Raw genomic sequence first — 27,721 nt, 5'->3', positions numbered from 1 at the left:
CTCCAAAACTTGTTCTTTTCCTTATACCGTCTTGCTTGTATAAAGTTTGTAGTAGTGAATCTTGATTTGAAAAGCTAAAAGTAAGATTCTTAGGTGTCAAGTGGAATGTGGTTACCTTTGACCTCACTCATCAAACTCATGCCTCTGATAATTAGGTCCCAGAGTCTGTCTGCCTTCATTACCAGACGTGTCAGCAGATCGCAAGTGTTCCACAAGGATGTATAATTCCTGACCTTTTTCCTAATTAATGTGAAGGTAGAGTAATTGTTACATGAGAAGATGCTTGGTGGCCTTTTCTAATTTTTTTTCAGTTTTCATCTTTATTTTTTTTTAATGTTTGCTTTTTTTTATTTTTACTAGTTTTGGTTTTTGGAAACCCTGGTGGTGTAGTGGTTAAGTACTATGGCTGTTAACCAAAAGGTTGGCAGTTCAAATCCACTCGGCGGTCCTTGGAAACTCTATGGGGCAGTTCTACTCTGTCCTATAGAGTTGCTATGAATCGGAATCTACTTGATGGCAACAGGTTTACGGAGTTTGTTTTTTGTTTTTGCACTACTGAGTCCTTATCAAAGCCGATATTAGCAGATTGAGTCTTCTATTTGCTAGAACTGAGTGCAGAAAAAATGAATTTTACATTGTCAGTGTCCTGTTAATTGAGGAAAGAGGAGAAACCAAAGGCACTCAATTAGCAAAATGCCAACACTGAGTTAGGAGTCCCTCTATCAGTTTTCCTTTTATCAGTCTCTTAATTCACCAGCTCCCAGTGAGTGCAGACAGGGAAGCCCTGCTTGAGCTAAAGAGAGGAGAAAATGAGCATTTAAGAAAATCCATTTGGAATGTCATCTGGGGATTGCATTAAGCAGATAGGCAACCCGAGGATGCAAGCTGTAATACTGGCTTTCAGAATAGAGCTGCAGGTCACCTTTCCCCCAAATTTATGCCATGGGCTGTCATTTAGCATTTCTGGTTTTATTTTTAAATCAATCTGGCAAGGAACTCCTGGATTCATCTATGTATACGGTGGCATTGCTAGCATTGGTGTCACCCATTGCAGTAACTCATGGCGTTACCTCCCCACCCCCCCCAATGGACCTGCTCCTGTACCAAACCATACAAAATCCTTTGTAGTGTTTTTTGTACTAATGTTTCTCATAAATTTTAATTCCTGTGTATCACTCCTTCTTTTCCTTTAGTTACTACTTCATTCTCAAGAAAGTTATTGATATAGGTCCACAAATACCAATTACCACGATAAACAGTTGCTGTCGAGAGTTGATTCCCACTCGTAGCGGCCCTATAAAACAGAGTAGAACCCCTCCATAGGATTTCCAAGGAGCAGCTGGTGGATTCGAACTACTGACCTTTTGGTTAGTAGCCAAACTCTCAACCACTGTGCCACCAGGGCTCCTTTACCACAACATTCTAGCTAAAACACCAGCAGCAATGACAACAACAGCATGCGTGTGCTTACAGCATGTGCAGATGAAACCACGTGATTTGAAGCATTATTATAATTCGGTAATAATGACAGCTCTGACCAGAGTGCTTTAGAAGATTCAAAAAGTAAATTAGCAGGGTTTTAGCCTTGTGGGTATACGGATATATGTAAGCTGGGCTTGTGAAAAATGTTTTTGTTGTTATAACTAACTACAGGGTTATTTTTATTTAAAAAAGAATAAATTTCTGCTGAAACACTGCACAAAAATTTTGTAGTCATTTTGATGTCACCCCCTCTGACAGTGTCACCTGTGTCGTCCACACCTCCAGCACCCCCTCTAGTGACCCCACTGTGTGTCTGTAAAGGAGTGGTTCCGAAGGCAGCCATCCTTCTGCTCATCACCAACTCCTGCATGGTGGCCACTGGGTCATCTTGGTGTTTCTGAAAAACTCTTCAAAGTTTGGCCATATGTCCATGCTGATAGTATGGGTCTTGATGGTGCTTTGTCTTAAGATAAATTACAGTAAACTCGTGGGGGAACTCAGATAAAAACCAGAGGGAAGAGATTTCTATCATAAAATCTAGGGAGCTTCTGACAGGGCCTCCTAGCCTGAAAGAAGAGGGGAAAATCCACAGGTTTTTTATTGTTTGGCTGGTGGGTGTGGGATGGTGCCTAATAACCAGAGGGATGAAATAGCTCAAGACCTGAAAATGGAGAAATTCGTGTTTTCTGGAATTCGTGTTAGCTGGATTTTTTGCTGAGAAACAGTTCTAAACATAAGAACCCTGATAAGACACAGTCATGAGTGCAGTTGAGCAATCGCTGGCCACACTGTGTCTTAAAAAACCCTTTGCTGTTGAGTTGATTCTGACTCATAGCAACCCTATAAGACAGACTAGAACTGCCCCATAGGGTTTCCAAGGAGTGGCTGGTGGATATGAACTGCTGACCTTTTGGTTAGCAGCCATAGCTCTTAACCACTGTGCCACTAGGGCTCCACACTGTCTTAATACCTACGAAAACCTGGGCTTCTGGGGAGCGGCTGAGACAAGGACTTACCGGGCCCTGTGTGAAATGTCTCTACCCTCTCTCAGCTTGCTGGGTGCAACTTCAGCACTTTTGGGCCACTCACTGGCTAATTGGAAAAAGAAGTCAGTGAGTGAGGTGGCTTGATGGATCTTTCCCTCACATGGAAGAGGATGGGGGTGGGTGAGGTCACTGCAGTTGGGGGAGCTGTGCAGCAACAGCAGGGCAGGACCTCTTCTGTGTGGAGGACAGAGGACTCCTTTGGTATTTCTTTAAGGACTCTTAGCTGCCTCCTAACCAAGGTGACAGCTACTTCTCTTTGAGGAGAAAGGACCTAGAAGAGTCAAATCCCAGCCACCTCTCTGTTCTCGGGGAACTAGGCCTGTTGTCAGGAGAGACGGTCTTTCCTGTTCCATCCAAGTATCTGCTCTGGCAATTCTTTGTGACCTTCTCCTTTTGTAGTACAGGTCCATCCTCTAAGGCTCTTACCCTTAACCCTCCTCCCCAAGCCAGTCGTTTACCTAGAAACTTCTGTTCATCCTTTAAAACTCTGAAAAATAAAAAACTCTAAGTGTCAACTCTCTAAAACCTCCTGGACTTAAAATTGTTCTTTCTTCTTGTCTCTCAGAATGGTTTGTCCCATTCTGTTAAGATAAACAAAAAAGCCCTATTAAGATACTTAGGGCAAAAAAGGATTACTGTGCTGTGGGACCTGTGTGTTTTATTAGATGAGGCTGGTTCCCCCAGTTCTTCTCATCCAGATTCTCCACACCTGTTACTACTACATCATCATCCCAGAGCAAGCATTATTCTCATTGCTTTATTACTATTGCTTCACTTTTGCAAACGAGGACAGTGAGAACAGAAAGGTTATGCAGTCATTTGTCCAAAGTCACAGAGATTTGGAAGTGGCAGAGCCTGGATTAACACCTAGGCCCACATCTGACCCCAGAGCTCTCACACTTACTTACAGGCTACCCTCACCTGAGGAATAAAATGTAAAGGACCCAAGGGAGAGAGAGAGAGAGTAGGAGGCGAGTGCCATCCTGTGTGAGTGTGACTGGGGCCTGTGTTGCATTATGCACGCACTGCCGTTCTGAATGACTAATTCTGCACGTGCAAGCTGTCAGGTGGAAGCCGGTGGAGGCTTAGCACAGGACTCTGCGTTCTGCCTGCCGAAGGCCCCAACCGGTAATCTGATGCAATCGAATTTCCTAGGGTGGCCTTTAGAGCTCTGCCATTGCTGGAGAGAGGTGGAGAAAAAAAGTTATGCGTATTGTTTTTGGATCAGCAGGTTTGGAAACTCTGAGTGCTTGGCTCGCCAGGATGGTGGAAAAGTGCCGGCATTTCCTGTGGCCAGGAGCCTGGGTGCTGAGATAGGGAGCTGGGCCTGAGCTTTGCCCCCTCTGTAGAGGAGTGTCAGCACAGGTCAGCTAGTGACAGAGCTTGCAGGGAGGAGGGGGCGCGGTGGTCATGGGCATTATAACAGCTGAAAAGGAATCTGAAAAGCAAATATCCAAAAACCAGCACAAGAAAGGAAGTGTGTGCCTTAGTGTTTGTAAGATAATGTACTTTTCAGTTGAAATGCTGATTCCCAAGGTGCCGGCTCTCTGAGTGAAGGAGAGACAGCAACACGGATCTCATCCTGTTTTCCACAGGATTTGAAAAGGAGGAGAAGGAATCTGGAATAGCTGTCTCTCACCTCTGAGAGGCTCGCTTTCTTTGTCCTAAGGGACCCTGAATAGCTGCTGCTTGAAGAAGTGCCTGAGGCTTTCTGTGCAAGAATTCTTGACTTTAAAAATGCCTCAGTGCCTTGAGTAATCCTTCACTTTTTTTTTTTTTACCTCAGAATTTGCTTCTAAGGAAAAAGTGATTCATTCATTCATTTGCTTGTCTGAAAAATATTTATTGAGCTGCTGCTCTTTGTCCTGCTGTCTGGTCTGGATTGGAGGTACAAAGATGAAAAAGATACAATCCCTACCCTTTGGGAACTGATATAAAATCATATGATAAGCTGCCCCAAGGTGCTGTAATAGGTGGTTATAAGCACCGTGGAAGACAGGTGTTGGGGCAATTACTTCTAACTCGGAGGCTCTGGGGTCAGGGAAATCGCTCAGAGGAGCTAGCACAGGAGATGAATTTGAAGTGCAGGTAGGAGTTTTTGAAGCAGACCCACCAGTACCACTTGCCATTGAGTCTCAACTCTGACTTCTGGTGACTCCATGTCTGTCAGAGTAGAACTGTGCTCCGAAGGATTTGCAATGGCTGATTTTTTAGAAGTAGATCACCAGGCCTTTCTTCTGAGGCATCTCCGGGTGGACTTGAACCTCCACCCTTTTGGTTAGCAGCTGAGCATTTTAATCATTCATACCACCCATGGGGAGAGGGAAGGGCATTCAAGGTAGAGGGAACAGTGTGAACAAAGGCAGGAGGCACAAGAATGTGGCATGCTTAGGTAAACAGGCAACTTGCTTGGTGTGCCTAGGAAAAAGATAGTGAGGTTTTGTCCCAAGTAATGTCACCCTACACACAGTAGCCTGTGACATACGTGAATAATTGATGCTGAACTGCTGAGCCTGGGTGGTTGCCCTATTCAAGCAGTGCCAACCAGTAGCCATTGCAAATAAGCTATTGATGGTCTTAAGGGAAAACCTATTTGCATGTCTGACTTAAGAGTCACTGTGTGTGTGTACGTGGGAGAGGGGAACAGAGAACAGTTGGTGGAGAAGGGAGACACTGGGGATTCTTGGAGGTAGGCTGCAGCTAGTCTGTGTAGGGTTTATGTGTTATAGGTCCTGAGTCACCATCCGCAGTTTTAAAGTGAGGAGTGAGAAGTTCAAATTCAAATGAACACAACTGAAAGTATTGAGTTTCTTTTACCATTCGCCTTCTGGTAGTTTGCACCGTAGAAGCTGCAGTTAACTGAAATTTTACTGTCCTATATGTGAACTGGAAAGTATTACTCAAAAGAATTTATCATTGGGCTGCTTTTCTGGAGACAATCCCAAAGATGCAGGTGATGATAATTCAACATGGGACTAAAAGAAAGAGTTTTCTCTACTTTCCACTTCATTTCTGGCCAAGACTGTTCAGAAGTTTTTTTTTCCTGAGAAACAGAGGAGGCGAATGGTGTCAAATCATCATTTCCCAAAGTGTACCCCATAAGAAACCATTGCCACAAGTTGCTTCTTGGGGGAAAAATCACCTTCTGGGTACATACGTTTGGGAAATATTGGGGATGACATAATAGAGATACACATACACATTTAATAAACCAAGAAAAAGAAAAAAAATCCAAACTCGTTGCTGTGGAGTCCATTCCGACTCATGGTGACCCCATGTGTTCCAGAGTAGAACTGCTCCGTAGGGTTTTCTTGGCTGTAATCTTCATGGAAGTGGATTGCCAGACATTTCTTCCATGGCACCATAGAGTGAGTTCGAACTGCCAGCGTTTTGGTTAGTAGTTGCTCAAAAACCATTTGTGCCACTCAGGGACCTTATAGTACACTAAAGGCCCTGAGAAGTCTTGCAGTAGAGAAAACTTTTAAAAGTATAGTATTGTGATTAAAATCATGGGCTTTCCTGTCAGACAGATGTGGATTGAGTTCTGGCTGGGCTCCTTCTGTGGATGTGAGACTTTGGGCAAGACTGAGTCTCAGTTTCCTTGTCAGTAAACTGAGCTAGTAATGGTACCTGCCTTGTAAGGTTATGAAAAGTATGTAGCACATGAACTGAAACACATAATGTTAGTCATTATTAGCTATTATTCCATCCTTAGCATTTACTAACATCTCAAAGAAATAATAAAAGAGATTGGGAAATGATGGGCTAAAACAAATTCCTGAAATCCTTGCATGACTTCTTTTAGAGGCTGGGAGAAGAAAGGCAGCCACTTTGCACTGAGGTCTGTATCAGAAATGTGGACTGGGGGGTGTATGAGCTCTAGAATTTGGGAGCCAAAAATCATTCCAGTTTGGCTACAGGGCTAGGCTGTGTAACCTCAATTTGTGTTTTGTGGGGTTGTCATCTCTTAAGGGAATGGCAAAATAATAACTCTGAGTAATAAACAGATATGGTAGGGTTGATGTGTTAGTTAGTAGGAGTTTTTCAGTTACACATGATAGAAACCTAACTCAAACTCACTTAGCATAAAGGGTAATTAATTGGTTCATATATCTAGGAAGGATAGTGGTTAAGAGCTATGGCTGCTTACCAGAAGGTTGGCAGTTCAAATCCAACAGGCACTCCTTGGGAGCTCTATGGGGCAGTTCCACTCTGTCCTATAGGGTCTCTATGAGTCAGAATTGACTTGTCAGCAATGGTTTTTTCTTTTTTTTTGTATCGAGGAAGAGTTTTCTCTACTTATTGGGGAAGCTCAGAAAACTAAAAAAAAGTGATGGGAACTGGAAATCCAATATTCTTATGATTCCTACTCTCTTTTCCCTATATTTCTTCTGTTTGTCTTTGCTTCTCATTGAGTGTTTGCCTCATTCCTTCTTATTGAACGGAGTGAACATTGCTGCCGAAAGTTCAGCTCACAACTTCTGGCAGAGAGAGATACCTCTTTCCTCCTTGCCCTCATACGTCAGTCCCCAGAACTGATTCGTTTGGATAACACATGTGTCCCTTGGACCAATCACTGTTACCATGGAAATGGACACTGGCATTGGCCAGCCTGGCCACATGTCCAGCATTGGCAGTAACCAGTGGGGTAAGTCACGAATGAGAGATAGAAAAGCTTGCTGTGGACAGACAAAAACCAAACGCTAGTAGAGTTCGCTGTAGTTCTGTGTGAGGGAAAAGGTGCTAGAGTAAAACACGAACAAATTTTTCCTGAAGTGTTATTAGGATAGGAAACCCTGGTGATGTAGTGGTTAAGAGCTATGGCTGCTAACAAAAAGGTCGGCAGTTTGAATCCACCAGGGGCTCCTTGGAAACTCTATGGGGCAGTTCTACTCTGTCTTTTAGGTTGCTATGAGTTGGAATCGACTCAGCAGCAACAGGTTACAGGTTATTAGGATATTCATGTTTTTACATTGAATTTCCATGCCTACTGTTTTTTAGTGTCTTAAATTTTTTTTTTTTTCTTCAGCTGAGCCTTGCTGTCCATCTCATCCCCCTTTATTGCAATTAAAGCGTTATACTTACGGCTGTTAATCCCACTTAGCAAAACGGGTCTACATATGGGCTTTTTTTTTTCAAAGCAAGATTCTCATCAGTCATCTTTAGTTCAGCGGTTCTCACCAGGGGTGATTTTGCTCCACAGGGGACATTGGGCAATGTCTGGGAATGTCATTTTCATTGTCATACCTGAGGAGGTGCTCCTGGCATCTACTGGGTAGATATCCTACAACGCACAGGATGGCCCCTCACAGCGAAGAATTACCTGGTCCAAAATGTCATCACTGTTGAGAAACCCTGCCTTAGCCGTTTTGTGAGACTAGAAGTCTTAATGACTAAATTCATCACCCTTGACTTTGTGAATTAAAAATAAATATATTTCATATATTGTTGTCAGGTAAAGGACTTTTGCTTTTTATCTTTATTTTTTTTTAATTTTCCCTTCATAGTAACAGTGCCTGAGAGTATTTTTGCTCCATCCTCACCAATCAGCAAGCGTTTTTTTCCTTTCCAATGTGATAGGCAGAAATGGCATGCTTTTGTTGTCTCGCTTTGCATTTCTCTCATTACTGTTAAAGTTCACCTTTTTTGGTATGAATTAATCATGCATTTCTTCCTCTGTGGCTTGCCTGTGTATATCTTTGCCCTTTTTCTTTTTTTTGGCTTATCCATTTTTTCTTATCAATTTGTAAGGGATCGTCATTAAGAATATTTATGCCAGGTTGGGTCATGTTTGTTGCAAATATTTTCTCAGATTGCTTTTTGGAATACAGAAGTTTTTAACCTGCTTTATATCAGATCATTAGTCTCTTATGTTTTCTGTCTTTGGTATCATGCTAGAGAGGCCTTGAAAAAATTTTTTTTTTTTTTTACTCTGAGAGGATGTAAATATTTGGGGGAAGTTATTTAAACTTGCTAAGATTTAGTAGCTTCGTTCAGTTACTGCAAATAGTAACCCCCTATGAGTCAGGGCTGGGTGCAGCTCACGTGAGGAAGGATGTCTCCAGTGCCCAGCTCAGTGCCTACTCTAAGCTCCTGCCTCTCAGGTCCTTTCTTGCAGCTGTCCCGTAGCCTTCATTATGACAATTCAAGACGCTGTAAAATCAGGGACTTTTCTCTGCAAGTTTCCATCATATTGCAAGCCAACAGTATCTAGTAGCACATTTTCCACCTGAGAAATAAGTGGGCCGAATTATTGCTAAGATTGTCATATGTGGGTTTGGTCAGCAGCATGCACGGAAAATGGTGCACTGGGCTTCCATGTGTAATTCAGCTCTCGCCTTTCCTTGCTGTCTTCTGCTTTTATTTTGCAAAGTGATCCCCATTTATGAAGCCTTAAAGCTGCCCCCCTGACCCTTTGCTGTCCTCAGAATGGCCATCAGGTCCCTGATGGAGACAGAGAGACTAAAATGGCACCCCCACTGGGTATTGTTCCATCTGGACCGTCCAGTGCAGGGGGACACATGCGCATAAGTCCTGCTCCCATAATCTTCTTTGACAGCCATTGCTCATCCATGTGACTCAGAAAGAAGAATATCTGTCCCCCTAAAACATGTTTGGGGAGGGTAGCAAGGACAGGGTTCGGCAAACCTAGATCATCACAACAACCTGGATAATGTTGAGCTGACATTATTTGTTCTTTAACCATATTTTGGGATCTAGACAGTAAGGATGTTGAGATATTACCAGTCTGTTTGGAATAAGAATGTATATAGCACAAAGAAGAGACAAAACTTTTATCCAAGTCTGTTTCCAAAGGGCCTTACTGAGGAGCAGTGTACCATGCAAGGCCAACAGTTGTCATTGAGTTGGCTCTTACTCATGGTTACACCATGTATGTAAGAGTAGAACCGTGCTCCATAGAGTTTTCAATGGCTGATTTTTCAGAAATAGATTGCCAGCCTTTCTTTTGAGGTACCTCTGGGTGAACTCAAACCCCCAACCTTTCAGTTAGCAGCCAAGTGTGTTAACTATACCACCCAGAGACTCCACCATGCAAGGCATTGTTCCCCCAAAGGAAAACTATAAAGCCCAAAGAAGATGATCATTACAGAGAGAGGGAGTAGACGGTGTGTGCTTTCAGTGGGGGCACCCTTTCCAGGGTGTCCCTTCCCTCTCCACCTTGAAACAAACAGAAAACATTATCTATTTCTTTTTTCTATCAGAGCCCACTTAAGATTTGCAAAAGGGGGAATAGCAGCTCCTTCTCTACTACCCCACAGTCATTATAAAATCATAATTCGTCACCAATGGATAATGATGCCAGTTGGCAGGGGACAGCTTTCCTGGGGAGGAAGAACGGAAGGGCAAAGGGGTTGAAGCCAATCATTTCTCATTGATCTGCCTTTCAGCTTCCAGTGGCCCATCTGTCAGGCTCTCTCCACGCAGTTGAGGAGGCACGCAGTTCACCAGGGGAAAGAACGTTAGCTTTCCAATCACACGGCTCCTTACAGGGGCAGCCACACAGGCTTGATGATTTGCTGTTTTTCCTCGGCAGGGTTTGCTGGTGCAACAGAACGACTAAAAATAGGACAAAAAGGTTTAAGCAATTACAAGACCCAAAAGACAAAACTCGATGGGAAATTCAGAGGGAAAAAAAATGCATCAGGTATTTGGGAACTTTCTGAAATTCAAGGCCTAATCAAGCAGCCTGAAAAAACACATAGAAATGTCAGAGATCAGTAAGAGGCCATAGTGAAGTGATTTGTAATAATTCAAACAGAAACGGAGGCATGAGGACTTCTGTCTCTACACATAAGAACAATGCACAGAGATAGACAGACTTCTAGATGAGAATCAAGAGCAAGTTCTCTCCGTTGCCTTGGAAACGTGACCCAAAGCTAATCAGGAGACATTCAGTAGAAGAATGATAAAGAAAATCTTACCTTGCTCAGGGGTTATGGAGTCAAATGTAATTTAAATGCAAACATTAGAAACTAACTCCCAGCTGAGAAATGACTCTTGTATGTCATTTTATTTTTCCAGTTATAAACAAACCATTAACATGTATATAAGGTTTTAGAATCTTAATATTAAAATGGAAGAAAGTACATCAAGCAAACAGGCAGGAACATTTTAGAATTCTCTCTCAATTCTTATTCTTATTCCCAATTCCTCAGTCTCCTCCAGGGATTTGGTAGTTACCTTAAAAGGCATCATGGTTGGAATGTCCAGCCGTCTGGAGACCAAAACCAGTCCTGTTGCCATCAAATCTATTCTGACTGCTGGCAACTGCATATGTTACAGAGTAGAGCAGAGCTCCATATGATTTTCTTGACTGTAATCTTTACAGAAGCAGATTACCAGGACTTTTTTCTGTGGTGCCACGGGGTTGTTCAAACTGCTAACCTTTCAGTTAGTAGTTGAGGGCAAACCCTTTGTGCCTCTGAGGGAGGGACCTCCATCAGCATAGACTTCGCTTTTGTTTCTTCACTTAGTGGTTCTTAAACTTTAATTTACTCAAGAATTATTACACCAGGCTGTCTAAACAAATCCATGTAGCCTATACTTACTGGGCAATTTAAAGTATTTTCTTGGGTAATTTTGACAACTCCAGAGACAGGTTTTGTGGCTTGTAGGTTTTGGGCTGGGTAGACCTAATTGAGATGTTATTCTGGGAGGGGATGCATTCATTCAACAACCAGGTGTTAAATGCCTACCACAGCCTTGGGGATAGGACTGTGGCTATGATATGGGTCTGGTGTGCTCCAAGTGTAATGGGGAGATGTCCACAAGAAGAGTCTAGTGCATAGAGATAGTTTTTAAACGAGCGTAATGCCAACGACTCTGACCAGAATCACAACAGAGGGTCCCAGGCAGAGCAGGAGAAAAATGTAGAACAACAACCAAATCCATGAAAAGACCAGATTTACCGGTCTGATGGAGCCATGGTGGCGATGGGTTCAGCTACGGCTGCTAACCAAAAGGTCAGCAGTATGAACCCACTAAAAAACCACTGCCGTTGAGTCGATTTCGACTCATAGTGACCCCTATAAGCTCGTTGGAAATTCTATGAGGCAGTTCTGCTCTGTCCTGTGGGGTAGCTATGAGTTGGAACAGACTTACCAGCAATGAGTTTGGGTTTTTTTTTTTTTTTTTCTGGTTTAATAGAGACTGGAGGAACCACAGAGGCTATAACCGTAAGACACCACCTCCCCCCCCTCGCCAAAAGAGAACCTAGATCATAATGTTCAAGGCAGACTTTTTCACTAGTTAAGCTAAACTATTGTTCAGTTTTAAGATGACTCGGGATATTTTTTGTTTAAGGTTTACAGATTATTTCAGGGCAGTAATTTCAGGGTTTCATCCACCCTGATGTCTCCAGAGTCTGGAGTCCATGAGAATTTGAAATTCTATTATGCATTTTTCCCCTTCTGATCGGAATTCTTCTATGGAATCTTTGATCAAAATGTTTAGCAATGGGATCCAGGCATCATCCATTTCTTCTGATCTCATGACGAAGGAGGTAGCTGTTCATGGAGGCAATTAGCCACACATTCCATATTCTTCTCCTATTCCTGACTCTTCTTCTTCCTCTGTTGCTCCAAGTGAATAGAGACCAATTCTTCTTCCTTGGACAGCTGCTTGTAAGCTTTTAAGACCCCAGGCACCACACAACGAACTAGGAGGTAGAACAGAAACACTGAACACGTTATTAGGCCAATTAACTGGGATGTCTCATGAAACCATGACCCTAAACCTCAAAACCAAGGAACCAGATCCCATGAGATATTCGGTTGTACATAAGCAGCCTCAGTAGCTACTCTTTCTTTCTTTTTTTGTTGTTGTTGTAAATATATCTGTTATGAATTACATTGTGTCCCCCCCAAACTGTGCATTAACTTGGCTAGGCCATGATTCCCAGTAATGTGTGGTTGTCCATCAATTTGTAGTCTGATGTAATTATCTTATGCGTTGTAAATCCTCAACTCTATGACGTTAATGAGGCAGGATTAGAGCAGTTATGTTAATGAAGCAGGACTCAATCTACAGGGTTAGGTTGTATTTTGAGTCAATCTCTTTTGAGATATAAAAGAGAGAAGTAAACAAAGAGGAGAGAGACCTCATACCACCGAGAAACAAGTGCTAGGAGCAGAGTGTGTCCTTTGGACCCAGGGTCCCTGTGTGGAGAAGCTCCTAGACCAAGGGAAGGTTGTTGGCAAGGACCTTCCCACAGAACCAATAGGGAGAGAAAGCCTTCCCCGGGAGCTGGCACCCTGAATTCAGACTTCTAGCCACCTAGACTGTGAGAGAATAAATTTCTGTTTGTTAAAGCCATCCACTTGTGGCATTACTGTTATAGCAGCAGTAGATAATTAAGACAATATCTAACACACAGCTTATGCCAGTTCAACTTTTTTATTAACAGCAATTAAAATAATTAAAATAATCATCTGTGCAACTCTACCCTTAATCAATGCAATTTTTCCATCACTGTTAACCCCTTTTCACCATCTCCCTCCTACCCCCTGTAAACACTAATAAACTTTGGTCTCTATACATTTGCTTTTTCTTGTGTTTTTATATAACTTAGGTCATACAATATTTGTTCTTTCATAATTGACTTATGTCACTCATCATAATCTCTTTAAGCTGCATCCATACCGTATCAAGTATCAAGACTTCATTTCTCCTACTGGCTGAGCAGTATTCCATTGTATGTATGTACAATTTTGTTTATCCATTCATCAGTTGATGGACATTGAGATTGTTTCCACCTTGTGGCTATTGTGAATAGTGCTGCAGTGAACACTGGTGTACAAGTCTCTTTTTCAGTCTCTGGTTTCATGTCTTTTGGGTGTGTACCTAGGAGTGAAATGGCTGAGTCATATGGTAGCTCTATTTTTAGGTTTTTGAGGAACCACCACACTGTTTTCCATAACAGCTGTACCATTTTGCATTCCTACCAGCAGTGGATAAGGGTTCTAATTTTCCCACATCCTTGCCAACATTTACTGTTTTCTGGTTTTTTTTTTTTAGCCATCCTAGTGGGAGTGAAGTGGTATCTCATTGTGGTTTTGATTTGCATCTCTCTGGTGGTTAATGATGCTGAGCATATTTTCATGTGTTTGGTGGCCGTTTGAAAGTCCTCTTCTTGAAATGTCTATTTAAGTCCTTTGCCCACTTTATGATTGGGTTGTCTTTTTATTAAGTTGTTGAAGTTTTATATATGTTTTGATTATTAAATTCTTGTCAGCTGTATGCTTTCTGAAGATATTTTCCCAGTTTCCTAGCTTGTCTTTTCACTTTTTTTGTAAAATCTTTTAATGGACAAAAGTTTTTAATTTTTATGAGGTCTCATTTATTTTGTCTTTTGCTGTTTGTGCTTTTGTTGAAAACTAGGCCTGACAGCATCGTTGCCCCTGCTTTTACTTCTAAGGATTTTATGGTTTTAGTTGGCACATTTAAGTCCTTAATCCATTTTGAATTTGTTTTTGTGCATGGTATGAGGCATGGATCCTGTTTCACTTTTTTGCATGTGGAAATCCAATTTTCCCCATACCATTTATTGAAGAGACTCTTCTTTCCCCATTGAATGGACTTAGTACCCTTGTCAAAAATCAGTTGACCATAGATGTTTGAGTTTCTGTACACTCAATTCCATCCCGTTGATCTGTGTGTCTATCGTTATACCAGTATGAGGCGTTTTTCATTACTGCAGCTGTATGTTTTAAAATCAGGAAGTGTGAATCCTCCTACTTTGTTCGGAGCCTCTTGCCATTCCATATAAAGTTGAGTATTGGATTTCAACTTATGTGAAGATGACTGTTGAAAGTTCGATTGGAATTGCATAGAATCTAGAGATCACTTTGGGTTAGATTGACATCTTACCAATATTAAGTCTTCCAGTCTATGAACATGGAATAGCCTTCCATTTATTTAAGTCTTATTTAATCTCTTTGAGCAGTGTTTTATAGTTTTTATTGTATAAGTTCTTCATGTTCCTGGTTAGATTTATTCCTAGGTATTATATCATCTTAGATGCTGTTGTAAATGGAATCGTTTCCCTAATTTCCCTTTCAGATTTCTCATTGCTGGTATATAGAAACTCAACTGATTTTTGTTTGTTAACTGTGTACCCTGCAACTTTGCTAAGTTCTTCTGTTAGCTCTAGAAGCTTTTTTTGTGTACTCTTTGAGATTTTTTATATATAGGATCATATCATCCACAAATAGAGGTAATTTTACTTCTTCTTTTTCAATCTGGACACGTTTCATTTCTTTTATTTGTCTTATTGCTCTGGCTAGGACTTCTGATACAATATTGAGAGCGGACACCTTGTGTCGTTTCTGATTTCAAGGGAAAAGCTCTCAGTCTTTCTACATTAAGTATAATGTTGGCTGTTGGCTTTCACACATGCCTTGCATCTTATTGAGGAATTTCTCTTCTATCCCAATCTTCTTAGGATTTTCATCAAGAAAGGGTGTTGGGTTTTATCGGATGCTTTTTTTTGCATCCATAGAGGATCATGTGGTTCTTTTCCTTTGTTCTGTAGGGGTGGTACATTACATTGATTGATTTTCTTATGTTGAACTATCCCTGCAATAAATCCCCCTTGGTCATGGTGTATGACTCTTTTAATATGCTGTTGGATTTTGTTCACTAGTATTTTGTTGAGGATTTTTGCATCTATATTCATAAGAGATATTAGCCTGTAGTTTTCTTTTCATGTGGCGTATTTGTCTGGTTTTGCTATCAGGATTGTTTCCTTCATAGAATTGAGTAGGGAGTATTCCTTCTTTATCTTTTGAAAGAGTTTAAACAGTATTAGTGTCAATTTTTCTCTAAATATTTGGTAGAATTCTGCAGTAAGCCATCTGGTCCAGGCTTTTTTTGTTGTCGGGAGGTTGATCACTGATTCAATCTCTTCACTTGTTACCGGTCTGTTGAGATTTTCTATTTCCTTTTGAGTCAATTGGGTAGGTTGTGTCCTTCTAAGAATTTGTCCATTTCATCTTGGTTTTCCTGTTTGTTGCCCTACAGTTGTTCATAATATTCTCTCCTAATTCTTTTTATTTCTGTTGGGTCAGTTGTAATGTCTCTGTTTTCATTTTTTATTTTGGTTATTTGCATCCTTTCTCCTCTTTGTAGTCTAGCTAAAGGTTCATCAATTTTATCTATCTTTTCAAAGAACCAACTTCTGGTTTTATTAATTCTCTCTATTGTTTTTCTGTTTTCAATTTTATTTATTTCTGCTCAGATCTTTGTTATATCCCTTCTTCTGGTAGATACAGGCTTAGTTTGCTCTTCTCTTCCTGGAGTTGTCCAATTAGCCTGTTAATTTGAGGTCTTCTTTTTGTATGTAAGCGCTTATTACTATAGCTTTCTGTTTGAATACTGCCTTCTTTGCATCTTGTAACTTTTAGTATTTTGTGCTTTCATTCTTATTTGATTTTAAGAAATTTATGGTTTTTCTTTTGATTTCTTCCTTGACCCATTGGTACTATAAAATTGTTTAATTTCCATATGTTTTTGTTTTTTCCAGTTTTTTTTTTTTTTTTCTGTTATTGATTTCTAGCTTACTCCATTGTGGTCAGAGAAAATATATGATTTCAATCTTTTAAAATTTACCAGGACTTGCTTTGTGACCTAAAATTGGTACATCCTGGAGAACGATACATGTACACTGGAGTAGAATGTGTATTGTACTGTTTTTGGGTGGTTGTTGCAGTTGTTAGGTGCTGTTGAGTCGGTCCTGACTCACAGCGACCCTGTGCACAACAGAACGAAACATTGCCCGGTCCTGCGCCATCCTTAAAATCGTTGTTATGCTTGAGCTCATTGTTGCAGCCACTGTGTCAATCCACCTTGTTGAGGGTCTTCCTCTTTTCTGCTGACCCTGTACTCTGCCAAGCATTATGTCCTTCTCCAGGGACTGATCCCTCCTGATAACATATCCAAAGTATGTAAGACGCAGTCTTGCCATCCTTGCCTTTAAGGAGCATTCTGGCCGCACTCCTTCCAAGACAGATTTGTTCGTTCTTTCGGCAGTACATGGTATATTCAATATTCTTCGCCAACACCACAGTTCAAAGGTGTCAACTCTTCTTCGGTCTTCCTTGTTCATTGTCCAGCTTTCACATGCATATGATGTGATTGAAAATACCATGGCTTGGGTCAGGCGCACCTTAGTCTTCAGGGTGACATCTTTGCTCTTCAACACTTTGAAGAGGTCCTTTGCAGCAGATTTGCCCAATGCAATGTGTCGTTTGATTTCTTGACTGCTGCTTCCATGGCTGTTGATTGTGGATCCAAGTAAAATAAAATCCTTGACAATTTCAGTCTTTTCTCTGTTTATGATGATGTTGCTCATTGGTCCAGTTGTGAAGTTTTTTTTTTTTTTTTTTTTTTTTATGTTGAGGTGTAATCCATACTGAAGGCTGTGGTCTTTGATCTTCATTAGTAAGTGCTTCAAGTCCTCTTCACTTTCAGCAAGCAAGGTTGTGTCATCTGCATAACGCAGGTTGTTAATGAGCCTTCCTCCAATCTGGATGCCCCGTTGTTCTTCATATAGTCCAGCTTCTCGGATTATTTGTTCAGCGTACAGATTGAATAGGTATGGTGAAAGAATACAACCCTGACGCATACCTTTCCTGACTTTAAACCAATCAGTATCCCCTTGTTCTGTCCGAACAACTGCCTCTTGATCTATGTAAAGGTTCCTCATGAGCACAATTAAGTGTTCTGGAATTCCCATTCTTCGCACTGTTATCCATAGTTTGTTATGATCCATACAGTCAGATGCCTTTGCATAATCAATAAAACACAGGTAAACATCCTTCTTGTATTCTCTGCTTTCAGCCAGGATCCATCTGACATCAGCAATGATACCCTGGTTCCACGTCCTCTTCTGAAACTGGCCTGAATTTCTGGCAGTTCCCTGTCGATATACTGCTGCAGCCATTTTTGAATGATCTTCAGCAGAATTTTGCTTGTGTGTGATATTAATGATATTGTTCTATAATTTCAACATTTGGTTGGATCACCTGTCTTGGGAATAGGCATCAATATGGATCTCCTCCAATCAGTTGGCCAAGAAGCTGTCTTCCATATTTCTTGGCATAGACAAGTGAGCAACTCCAGCACTGCATCTGGTTGTTGAAACATCTCAGTTGATATTCCATCAATTCCTGGAGCCTTGTTTTTCACCAACGCCTTCAGAGCAGCTTGGACTTCTTCCTTTAGTACCATCAGTTCCTGATCATATGCCACCTCTTGAAATGGTTAAATATAGACTAATTCTTTTCGGTATAATGACTCTGTGTATTCCTTCAATCTTCTTTTGATGCTTCCTGCATCATTTAATATTTTCCCCAAGGAATCCTTCACTATTGCAACTCGAGGCTTGAATTTTTTCTTCGGCTCTTTCAGTTTGAGAAACGCCGAGCATGTTCATTTTCCCTTTTGGTTTCCTATCTCCAGCTCTTTGCACATGTCATTATGATGCTTTATTTTGTCTTCTCGAGAGGCCCTTTGAAATCTTCTGTCCAGTACTTTTTTGGGGGGTAAAAGGTCCTATATATGTCTGTTAAGTCTAGTTGGTTTATAGTGCCATTCAGTTCCTCTGTTTCCTTGTTGATCTTCTTTCTAAATGTTCCATCTAGTATTGAAAGTGGTGTAATAAAGTCTCCAACTATGACTATAGTATTATCTATTTCTCCCTTCAACTCTAACAGTGTTTATATATTTATGTGCCCTGATATTTAGTGCATATGTATTTATGACTGTTAAATCTTCTTGATTAGTTGACCCTTTCATCCCTATATAATGTCTGTCTTTGTCTCTTCTGACAGATTTTGTCTTAAGTCTACTTTGTCTGGTATTAAGATTACCACCCAGCTCTCTTTTGAGTATTATTAGCATGAAATATTTTTTCCATCCTTTCACTGTCAACCTATTTGTGTCCTTGCGTTTAAGGTGTGTCTCATGTAAACGGCATATAGTTGGGTCATAATTTTTATCCATTCTGTCAGTCATTGCCTTTTGATTGGCAGTTTTAGTCCAGTTACATTCACTTTAATTACGGATAAGAAGTGACTTATTTTGTTTTTTGTGTGTGTGTCTTAACCCTTCTTTGTCTTTGTCATTGAGTACTGTTTTCTGTTTTTGTTGGTTTATGGTAGTGAGCATTTTTGGTTCCCTTCTCTTCTCCTTTTGCTGTTTCTTATATAATTCCTTAGTGATTACCATGAATATTACATTTAACAGAGATTGTATTTATAACATTCTCGGGTAAATTGGTACTATCTTAACTTCAGTAATATTCAAGAAATTCTATATTTATACCATTCCTTCCACCCTTTTGTTGTTGTTATCACAAATTTAATTATGTCTTTATATTTCATGTGCCCTGTAACATAATTTTATCTTTGCCTTTTATATATTTGTTATTAAAAAACACTAAGGATCAAACATTTAGAATTATTAAGCATGAATACCTTATTCCTGGTCCTTATACTTGCTCATGCATTTCCCTTTACTAGGCATCTTTTGTTTTATGTATAGCTTTGAATTACCTTCTAATGTCTTTTCCCTTCCATCTACGGAACTCCCATTCGTGTTTTTTGTAGGCCCGATCTGGTGGATATGAATTCTCTCAGCTTCTGTTTGTTGGGACTATTTTAATTTCACCCTCATTCTTGAAGGATAGTTTTGCTGAGTATAGTATCCTTGGTTCAATAGGTTTTTTTATTGACATTCTTTGAGAAATAAATACTAGTTAAGGAAAGGAAAAAAACAATCTTAGAGTTTGATTCTAGGAAGGTTGAACACCACTTTCTGTTTAATTTTGGACTATTTGATGTAAGGTATGAGAATTTTTTTTTTTTTATGAGAATGTTGCTCAGAATACATTTTTATTATCTATTCTCTTGGCCCCCCAAATTGTATGGTTTTTGCTTTGAATAGTTAATTCAACTTTTGGCCCTCAAACATCAAAGGGAAAAGTAATTTTCAAGAAATTGAAGAGAGTTAAGAATAGTTTGTTTATTGAATAGCTACTGTTGTACATATTTAGCTTATTTTAAGATTAAAAGAAAACTGATTACTTGGAGACAATGCCTGTGGTTTCTGTGCACCTAAGGTTAGAGAATAAGTCCCTTGGAGCCATGCTCAGGAATAGGTACCTTGGTATCTGTCTTAGTTATCTAGTGCTGCTATAACAAAAATACCACAAGTGGATGGCTTTAGCAAACAGAAGTTTACTATCTCATAGTCTAGCAGGCTAGAAGTCTGAATTCAGGATGCCAGCTCCAGGGGAAGGCTTTCTGTCTCTGTTGGCTGTGGAAGAAGGTCCTTGTCATCAGTCTTCTCCTGGTCCAGGAGCTTCTCCACACAGGAACCGTGGGTTCAAAGGACACACTCTGCTCCTGGTGCTGTTTTCTGGGCAGTATGAGGTCCTCCACTCTGTGCTCACTTCTCTTTCTTTTTATCTCTTGTAAGATAAAAAGTGGTGGAGACTACACCCCAGGGAAACTCCTTTTACATTGGATCAGGGATGTGACCTGAATAAGAGTGTTACATCCCACCCTAATCCTCTTTAACATAACTCAATCTTGCCTTATTAACCACAGGTAGAGATTAGGGTTTACAACACATAGGAAAATTACATCAATCATGAAATGGAGGACAACCACACAATACTGGGAATCATGGCCTAACCAAATTGACATTTATATTTTGGGGACACAATTCAATCCATAACGGTATCAACGTGTTATCTCAACAGGTGAAAAAGAAAGATCTGTGTGGTTTAAAGTTTGGACCTTTAAACATCTGTTAATGCATATCTGGTTCATTTAAAGGAACTGCCCTTCTACTTTATGCACACTTTAGACTGTAATTGTAGGGCATTAGGTTGTGGTATGATGACAGTCCCTTGTAACTTAAAGTCTTATCCCCTTGTCTTTATAGCTTTTATTCCTTTTTTTCTTCCTTTGCTCTTTCTCCTTTATGTAGTATATTTCTTATGTGAAGATCAGGACATTAGTGTATACAATGTGTTCTTTCAAGTGCCTCAGAAATGAAGAAAAAACTCCTATGAAAAAATAAGTGATTCTTCTGTATCTGTCTTAAGATTCCACCTTCTCTGTGAAGCCTGTCTTGACTGCTCCACTTGAAAAATTTCAGAATTATTCTTGCTGAATTCTTCAATCACTTTATGTGCAATCGTAGATTAACATATTTGCTGTTTGGGAGATAATAAAGTTGTTTTTCATGCTATATATATATATTTATATATATATAATTTACCTTTTTTTCAAAATGTATGTTAATTTTAAGGGTGGGTTATTGGGTCTTGTGGAGTCTCTGGATGGTGCAAATGGTTAATGTTTTCAGTTGCTAACCAAAAAGTTGGAGGTTTGAGTCTACCCAGTGGCACCTTGGAAAAAAGGCCTGTGATCTGCTTCCAGAAAATCAGTCAGTGAAAACGCTGTGGCTCACAGTTGTACCCTGACACAAATGGGGTCACCATGAGTTGGAATCAACTCGATGGCAAATAGTTTTATTGGGTCTTGTACTTGCATGTATTAGTAGATAAAATTGCCACAGAATCGAGAAGATATTTGGTACAGTTACGCTGATTATAATATTGCTGTGGGTTCCATGGCTGGATTTATGGAAGACCCCTGGGTGGTATAAAAGATTAAGCGTTTCATTTTTAGCTAAAAGGTTGGTGATTTGAAACCGCCCAGAGGCATCTTGGAAGACAGGCCTGGCGATCTGCTTCTAAAAAGCCAGAGCCATGAAAACCCTGCAGAGCAGTTCTGCTCAGCACACAAAGGGCTCTCCATGAGTTGGAATGGACTGCATGACAACTAATAACAACAACAAAGGGAACAAATGAGTTTGATGTGCTAGAATATCTAGTGTGAAGTTGTATACCTACTTGTATACGTTTCGCTTTACGTTAGTTCCAATTCCAACCTTCTAGGATTAATCGGTTCAGTTTGCACACATTTCGAAAGAGGGTAAATTACTCCCAAGGGTTGGAATGTTGGCAAGTGCTGTGTGGGTATGATGATTCTCTTCATCAAGGGAAATATGTTGAATTCATTTTAACAGTTTTAAAATACTTTTTTTCTTTCCTTAAAAGAGTCACTTTCCACCACTTGAAAGATAAAGTGTTTTGAAGTTTTACTGTTAATTCACATATCATTATTAATTCTCATAATAAGAATATTGGGAAGGAGAACCTTCCTGTTCAATCAATAGGAAAATTATCAATAAGGAAGGCAAGTGCTCCCTGGTATTCACACAGAGTCTGTTTTACATTACAATGAGTTTTCTTGACACTTATTCTAGCGCATATAATTGAATTTGGATCCTGATTGAAGTGATGTGGTCCCCATGTAATATATTGGTCTTAGAACCCTCAAGTGAATGAAAAGAGTATACAGATCATCCAAAAAAAAGGGGTCTGCAGTAAAGACTGTTTGCTTGTATTTACACACCATAATTATTTAGCAACTCATTCTTCTTAAATATTTAATTTTTTCATGTTTTAGAAAGTATAAACAAAAGAGCAGTTGGCATCATTATTGTTAATAATTATTTCTTAAAGATAGCATCCATTACCTATTGCCGTTGAGATAATTCCCATTCAAATTACTCAAGAGAATATAAAATTTTAAGCTTTTTGGTATAGCTTGCTAAAATGCCTTGTGTAGAGTTGTACCAATTTATCAGATCAGTACTCTGACAAGTTGTACATAGACATGAACTTCCTTCTTTAGAAGTCACAAACCAAGAGGTGTGATAGGACTGTCTAGTGGCTTGAGAGTAGGGTTGGTAAACCTACTCTACCAAGTGGTGACTCAACTACTTGGGACTCATTCCATATCACTCTTTCTCTTATTCTCTTCAGCCACTTGCCTATTCCAGGAACATAGCAGACAGACTCCTGCCTTAGCACTTTTGTACTTGCCATTCCCTTGGCCTGGGTGGCCAGATATCCATATGAGTCACATTTTAAACTCACATAGGTCTTCAGTCAAATGCCACCTTCTTGGTGCAGCTTTCTCTGGTCTCCCCATTTTAAATTGCAGCCCTGCCCCTACTATACACGTAGATTCACATGCTTCAGACCCTCCTTCCTTGCTTTCTTTTTCTCCGTGGCCCATGTTGCTGTCTAACATCTAGTTTTGCTTCTGTATCCCCAAGAGTGAGACAGGGCCTGGCACAGAGGAGGGATGTACTATTTGTTCAATGAGTGACTATACTGTTGCTTTGTAGATTTGCTCTTACTGGTTAGCACTGATTAGCTTCACAACAGGCTTCCCTAACCATCCTTGGCCAAAGAAGCAGCAGTTTTGCTTTGGTTCATTTTCTTTACTTGTCAGGAAGTAAAGTTAGTTATTTATATATGTGTTTCTACTGCTGGTATTGTTGAGGCTTCTTTCATTTTTAAATCTGTTACTTCTACCATTTCAGTAATACTGAGATCGGGGATAGTAACTGACAAGGCCTATACTGATCTGATAAAGAACCAGCCATATGTTTGATTCAGATCTTCCTATAGTGATCCACTAAAAGAAAAAAAAAAAGAGAAAGAAAGAATGACCAAGAACCCAGTTGAAAATGAGTAAGGATTTGAACAGCCTATAGAAAAGTGAACATAAGCCTTTTCCTCTTTATGTTCAATCCCATTCAATGTAAGAGAAATACAATTAAAAGTACAATCAGATATATTTTTTCAACCCATCAGGTTTGTAAAAATCCAGTCCATTCGTGAGGCTGTGTGTAAATAAGCAACCTGCTTTATTGCTAAGGGAGTGTAAATTGGTACAACCTATGGGGGGATATTTGGAAATACCTGACAAAATTTAAAAATGCATACACTCTTTCATCTGTCAATTTCGCTTCTGTGACTCTCCCATAAGAATATACTTAAATAGTCCAAAATTATGGAGGTATGAGATTATTCCCCTCAGCCTTTTTTATAATAGCCAAAGATAAGAAATCACCCACATGGCCAACAGGAGAGAATTGACTCATCAAACAGGATACCTTCATGCAATGAGATACTATGCAGCTCTAAAAAGAATGAGAAAGCTCTGTTCGTACCAATATAGAAAGATCTAGAAGACACACTAAATAGCAACAACAAAATGTAACAAATGCTACCTTTTCTATAAAGAAAAGGGAAAATGTAATAATGTATTTTTGTATATGGGTTATGTACATGAGTTGGAACCGACTCGACGGCACTGGGTTTGGTTTTTTTTTGGTTTATGTACGTGAAGAACTTCTGGAAGGATAGGTAAGAACCTAATAACAGTGGAAACCTGGAGGGATAGGGGTGAAAGTGGATATTGGATGTGTGTGACTTTAGGAGGAGAGAGATGTTACACTCTATAGCTTCATGTACATAGTAGAAACAGTTAAGTTTTAGACTACGTGAATCAACTTAAAAAAATTCATCCTAAAAGAAATAGGCTAGTTAGGGGGGAGGAAGGCCCCCTGGGTTACGATATCAGATTAATGTTATGTAAATTTGTGCTCACTTTGAAATGATTGAACCAACCCCTACTCACAACAAATTCTTTATCACAATCAACCTCACTTGCTGAATGTGCTGCTTTTAAATCATTGAAAAGGCTTAGAGGCTTTTCTTGCACTACACCAAACCAAAAATCAAACCTGTTGCCTTTGAGTTGATTCCGACTCATTGCGACCCTGTAGGACAGGGTAGAACTGCCCCATAGAGTTTCCAAGGAGAGCCTGGTTAGCAGCCGTAGCACTTAAACACTACACCACCAGGGTTTCGTTCTTGCACTAAAACCCAAATCCACTGCTTTCAAGTCGATTCCGACTCATAGCTAAAGTAAGGCTAGATAAGCACAATATACATCTGTTCGACTTACCTACAAATTCAACTGAAAGGCACACTTAGGAACAGATCCCGTTTGTAGCCCGGGGACTGCCTGTAGAGCATACATAATCTTATTTCTTTTGCGTGAGTAACATTGTTCATGCAGAGGAGAATTCAAGGTCTGTTTTGAATGCCTTTCTCTCCACACCTGTTAGTTTTCTTTCCCCATTGGAAGGCACATTGTGTGAACTGGCCTTGAGGAGGGAGCGTGTGTGTGTATGTGTGTGAACTCTTGGGGGCATTTCTCCTTCCTCAAGATATCCTGGTTGCTATAGTGCAGAGATCTGTTTGTGATACAGAACACACTTTAAAGAAACACTGCTTCCTGATCATGACTTCCTGGGCAATCTGTCCTTCCGGAGACTGTTGAACGTGAGGGGTTTACATGCTTTCTTACATGGAGAATAAGCATAGCTCTTTCAGAGGCTGGGGACCATTCAGAACAGAGCCCAGTGGTAAGAGATCGCTTTCTCCTCATGGAAGAGTCACACAAGCTGTACTTAGCCAGGGCAGCGTATCCTCGTGGCTTTAACTCAAGGGCATTGGCACCTTACCCTGTCTTTCTTCTTTCCTCGGGAACATGCCTGCTAGATGTGCAGTTGGCGCCCTGGCGTCTTCGGCACCAATGCGAGGACTAGGAGCTGTTTCTCATACCTAAACCACCAGTGAAAACAGGAAATGATGAAGCAAAACTTGTCCTGCATCTGCATTGAACGCCTTTTCTTTCTTTTTGTCATTCCTCATTAGGTATAAACACGTGTGGTTGTCTACACCCTAAGATACCCAGTTCTTCTGGTTTTGGACATATTCGGGGTTTACAATGCCGCCCCCAGTGGACATCGTCAAGGTGGCCATAGAATGTCCGGATGCCTACCCCAAACTGATGGAAATCGATCAGGTTAGTAATGAAGAAAAAAAAATTTTTAGTTATTTTCAGTTTCCTTTCCCTACTGGAATTTTCATAGACTTCCTTCTCTATCTGGCTATGTTGAATAATCTGTGAAATAATAGTTGCAGTGTAGTTTGATTTCTGTAGCACATGCAGTAGTGATGGATGGGTTTTTTGGTTATTTAGCATCTGCTTGGACTGTTTTTTTTTTTTGGCCTGTGTCAGTACAGGGCTCGTGTCTGAAGCTGTGATGGAGGCAGGAGGGACAAATGGATTCGGCTTTGGGCCATCAACGCAGAGGAGGCCGTCCAGGCCCTGCCTTTGTGCTCATGACTAGGTGCCAATTGCCTTAACATCAGCAGCACAAAACTTAATTTCAATCATTTTTCTCTTCTCTTTTTGCAAAAGGAGCCAACAAGTACTTTGGTACTTTGTTAACAATATTAACAGCTATTTTAATGCTGTTAGTATGGAGTGACTCAGTCTTGAATCTCAGCCGATTATAATTTTATTAGTGTAAAATTCATAATGTGTCTAGCATATTTTCTGGCAGGTGATAAATACTCAGTAAATATTTATTTATTTACAAGCAATCAAATAAATGTATTTATTTTGCCCCGGGTGGTACAAACAGTTGATATGCTTGGCTGCTAACAAAAAGGTTGGAGGTTTGAGTTTACTTAGTGGCACCTTGGAAGAAAGCCCTGGTGACCTATTTCTGAAAAACGAGCCATTTAAAAGCTTTGGAACACAGTTCTGCTGTGACAAACATAGGGTTGCCATGAGTTGGCATCAACTCAATGACAACTGGTATAAATATTTATTGAATGAAAAAAAAATTATCAAAAGGATTTTTAAAAAACATGGTTTTTACCTGTAAAGGCATCTTTTAGCTTGAATCCTAAGAGTCTCTCTGTGTGGCTCTCATTTACTATTTGAATGACACGCTATTGCAAGGTGATTATTTTTGTCCTTCTTTGACTGTAGTCATTCTAGAGCAAATGATTTAAGGAGAAAAGGGTTGAGACCTAATGTGCACTTACGGGTTTCACAAAGCATATAATATAGGAGTTTAAATAACCAACTGCATTTTCAAAATTAGGATATCATGGTAACTCTATTTTTCATTTCTAATTTCTTTTGTTCTAGATACTGTTTTGTGATCATGACTTATATTCCCTCCATGAGATTTTATTATTTGGTTGAAAACTTTTGCAAGAGTTCTGTGGCATTGTATGAATCCAAAGGAATTATTAAGATAAATTATAAGAGTGAAATCAGAATTAGTTGAGCTTGAATGTAAGAAAGGGAACATTTTTAGGGTTGTTATCACAAAAGGTGTCAGCATTCACTGTCATTTTAATTGGGCTGTCTGAGGTAATTTTGGGTGAGTCTAGAAGCAATGCCTACAGATAGAGATGTCCGTTTGTGCCAGAAGCAAATGCTTATCCTTTCCCATGTGGTGTTTTGTTGTTTGGAGGAAGATGCTAGTTGAATTTATCTCAAAAAAAAAAAGGTCTAGGAATACTTGGTGCAGATGAAATGTAGGTAGGACTTTGGGGCAGACGAAATGTAGGTAGGACTAGGTTTGGCTTCAAGCTAAGAGAATAATGGTTTCTACAAGGTAGAAGTTGGTCCTCACATGCCCATGGTGGGCCCGGGCTGGGGTGATGCTCCACAGTGTCATGGACACTGGTTGCTTTTCCGTTCTCAATATGTGGGGCCGAGGATTAGATGTGTGGACATCACCTGGGGGCTGGTTAGAAACGCCCCATCCCCAGACCTCCTGAACTAAAGTCTGCCTTTGAATGAGACCATCAGTGATTCCTGTGAATACTAAAGTCTGAAAAGTGTTGAACTGGATACCTCTTTCCGTATGTGTATGTTTTCATATATATGTATATTTTTTTAATACACTTTTTATTTTGGAATAATTTTAGATTTACAGAAATACTGCAAAGATTGTATAGAAAGTTCCGGTATACCTTTCACCCAATTTTCTCTAATGTTAATAGCTTAAGTAATCATATCATATATGTCAAAATTAAAAAAAAAATAATATAGATACAATACTATTAACTAAACTACAAATGTTATTTGGATTTCACCAATTTTTCCACTAATGACCTTTTTCTGTGTCAGGATCTGATCCAGGACTCCACATTGTATACAGTCATCATTTTTCTTTAGTCTCCTCCAATCTTTGACAGTGTCTCAATATTTCCTTGTTTTTTCATGACCTTGATAGTTTTGAAGAATAACTTTTTATTTTGATACAATTTCAAACACAGAGAAATTGTGAGAATAGTACAAAGAATTCCTGTATACTTTTAGAAAAAGTTGGAGCCCTGGTGGCATAGGGGTTGAGAGCTC

General features: G+C 39.9%; 1 protein-coding gene across 4 annotated transcripts in view; it reads left to right on the top strand.

Moving 5' to 3' along the window:
- Positions 1-27,721, top strand: part of ELMO1 (engulfment and cell motility 1) — a 644,335-nt gene that overhangs the window by 106,776 nt on the left and 509,838 nt on the right. For 3 of the 4 annotated variants that reach the window (XR_010322758.1, XM_023544287.2, XM_003406936.4), the window contains exon 2: positions 25,207-25,357. Coding sequence is in view for 3 of the 4 variants with exons in the window: in XM_023544287.2 (XP_023400055.1) it covers positions 25,280-25,357 (78 nt within the window). In the remaining variant the exon portion in view is untranslated. Of the gene's footprint in view, positions 1-24,556; positions 24,915-25,206; positions 25,358-27,721 lie in introns of those variants that run through there. The other variant, XM_023544286.2, reaches the window with a different exon arrangement.

This window comes from Loxodonta africana, chromosome 8 (genome assembly GCF_030014295.1).
Source record: "Loxodonta africana isolate mLoxAfr1 chromosome 8, mLoxAfr1.hap2, whole genome shotgun sequence".
Taxonomy (NCBI): Eukaryota; Metazoa; Chordata; class Mammalia; order Proboscidea; family Elephantidae; genus Loxodonta; species Loxodonta africana.
Note: the sequence above shows the minus strand (reverse complement) of the source record. Positions and strands in the feature narration are given on the sequence as shown.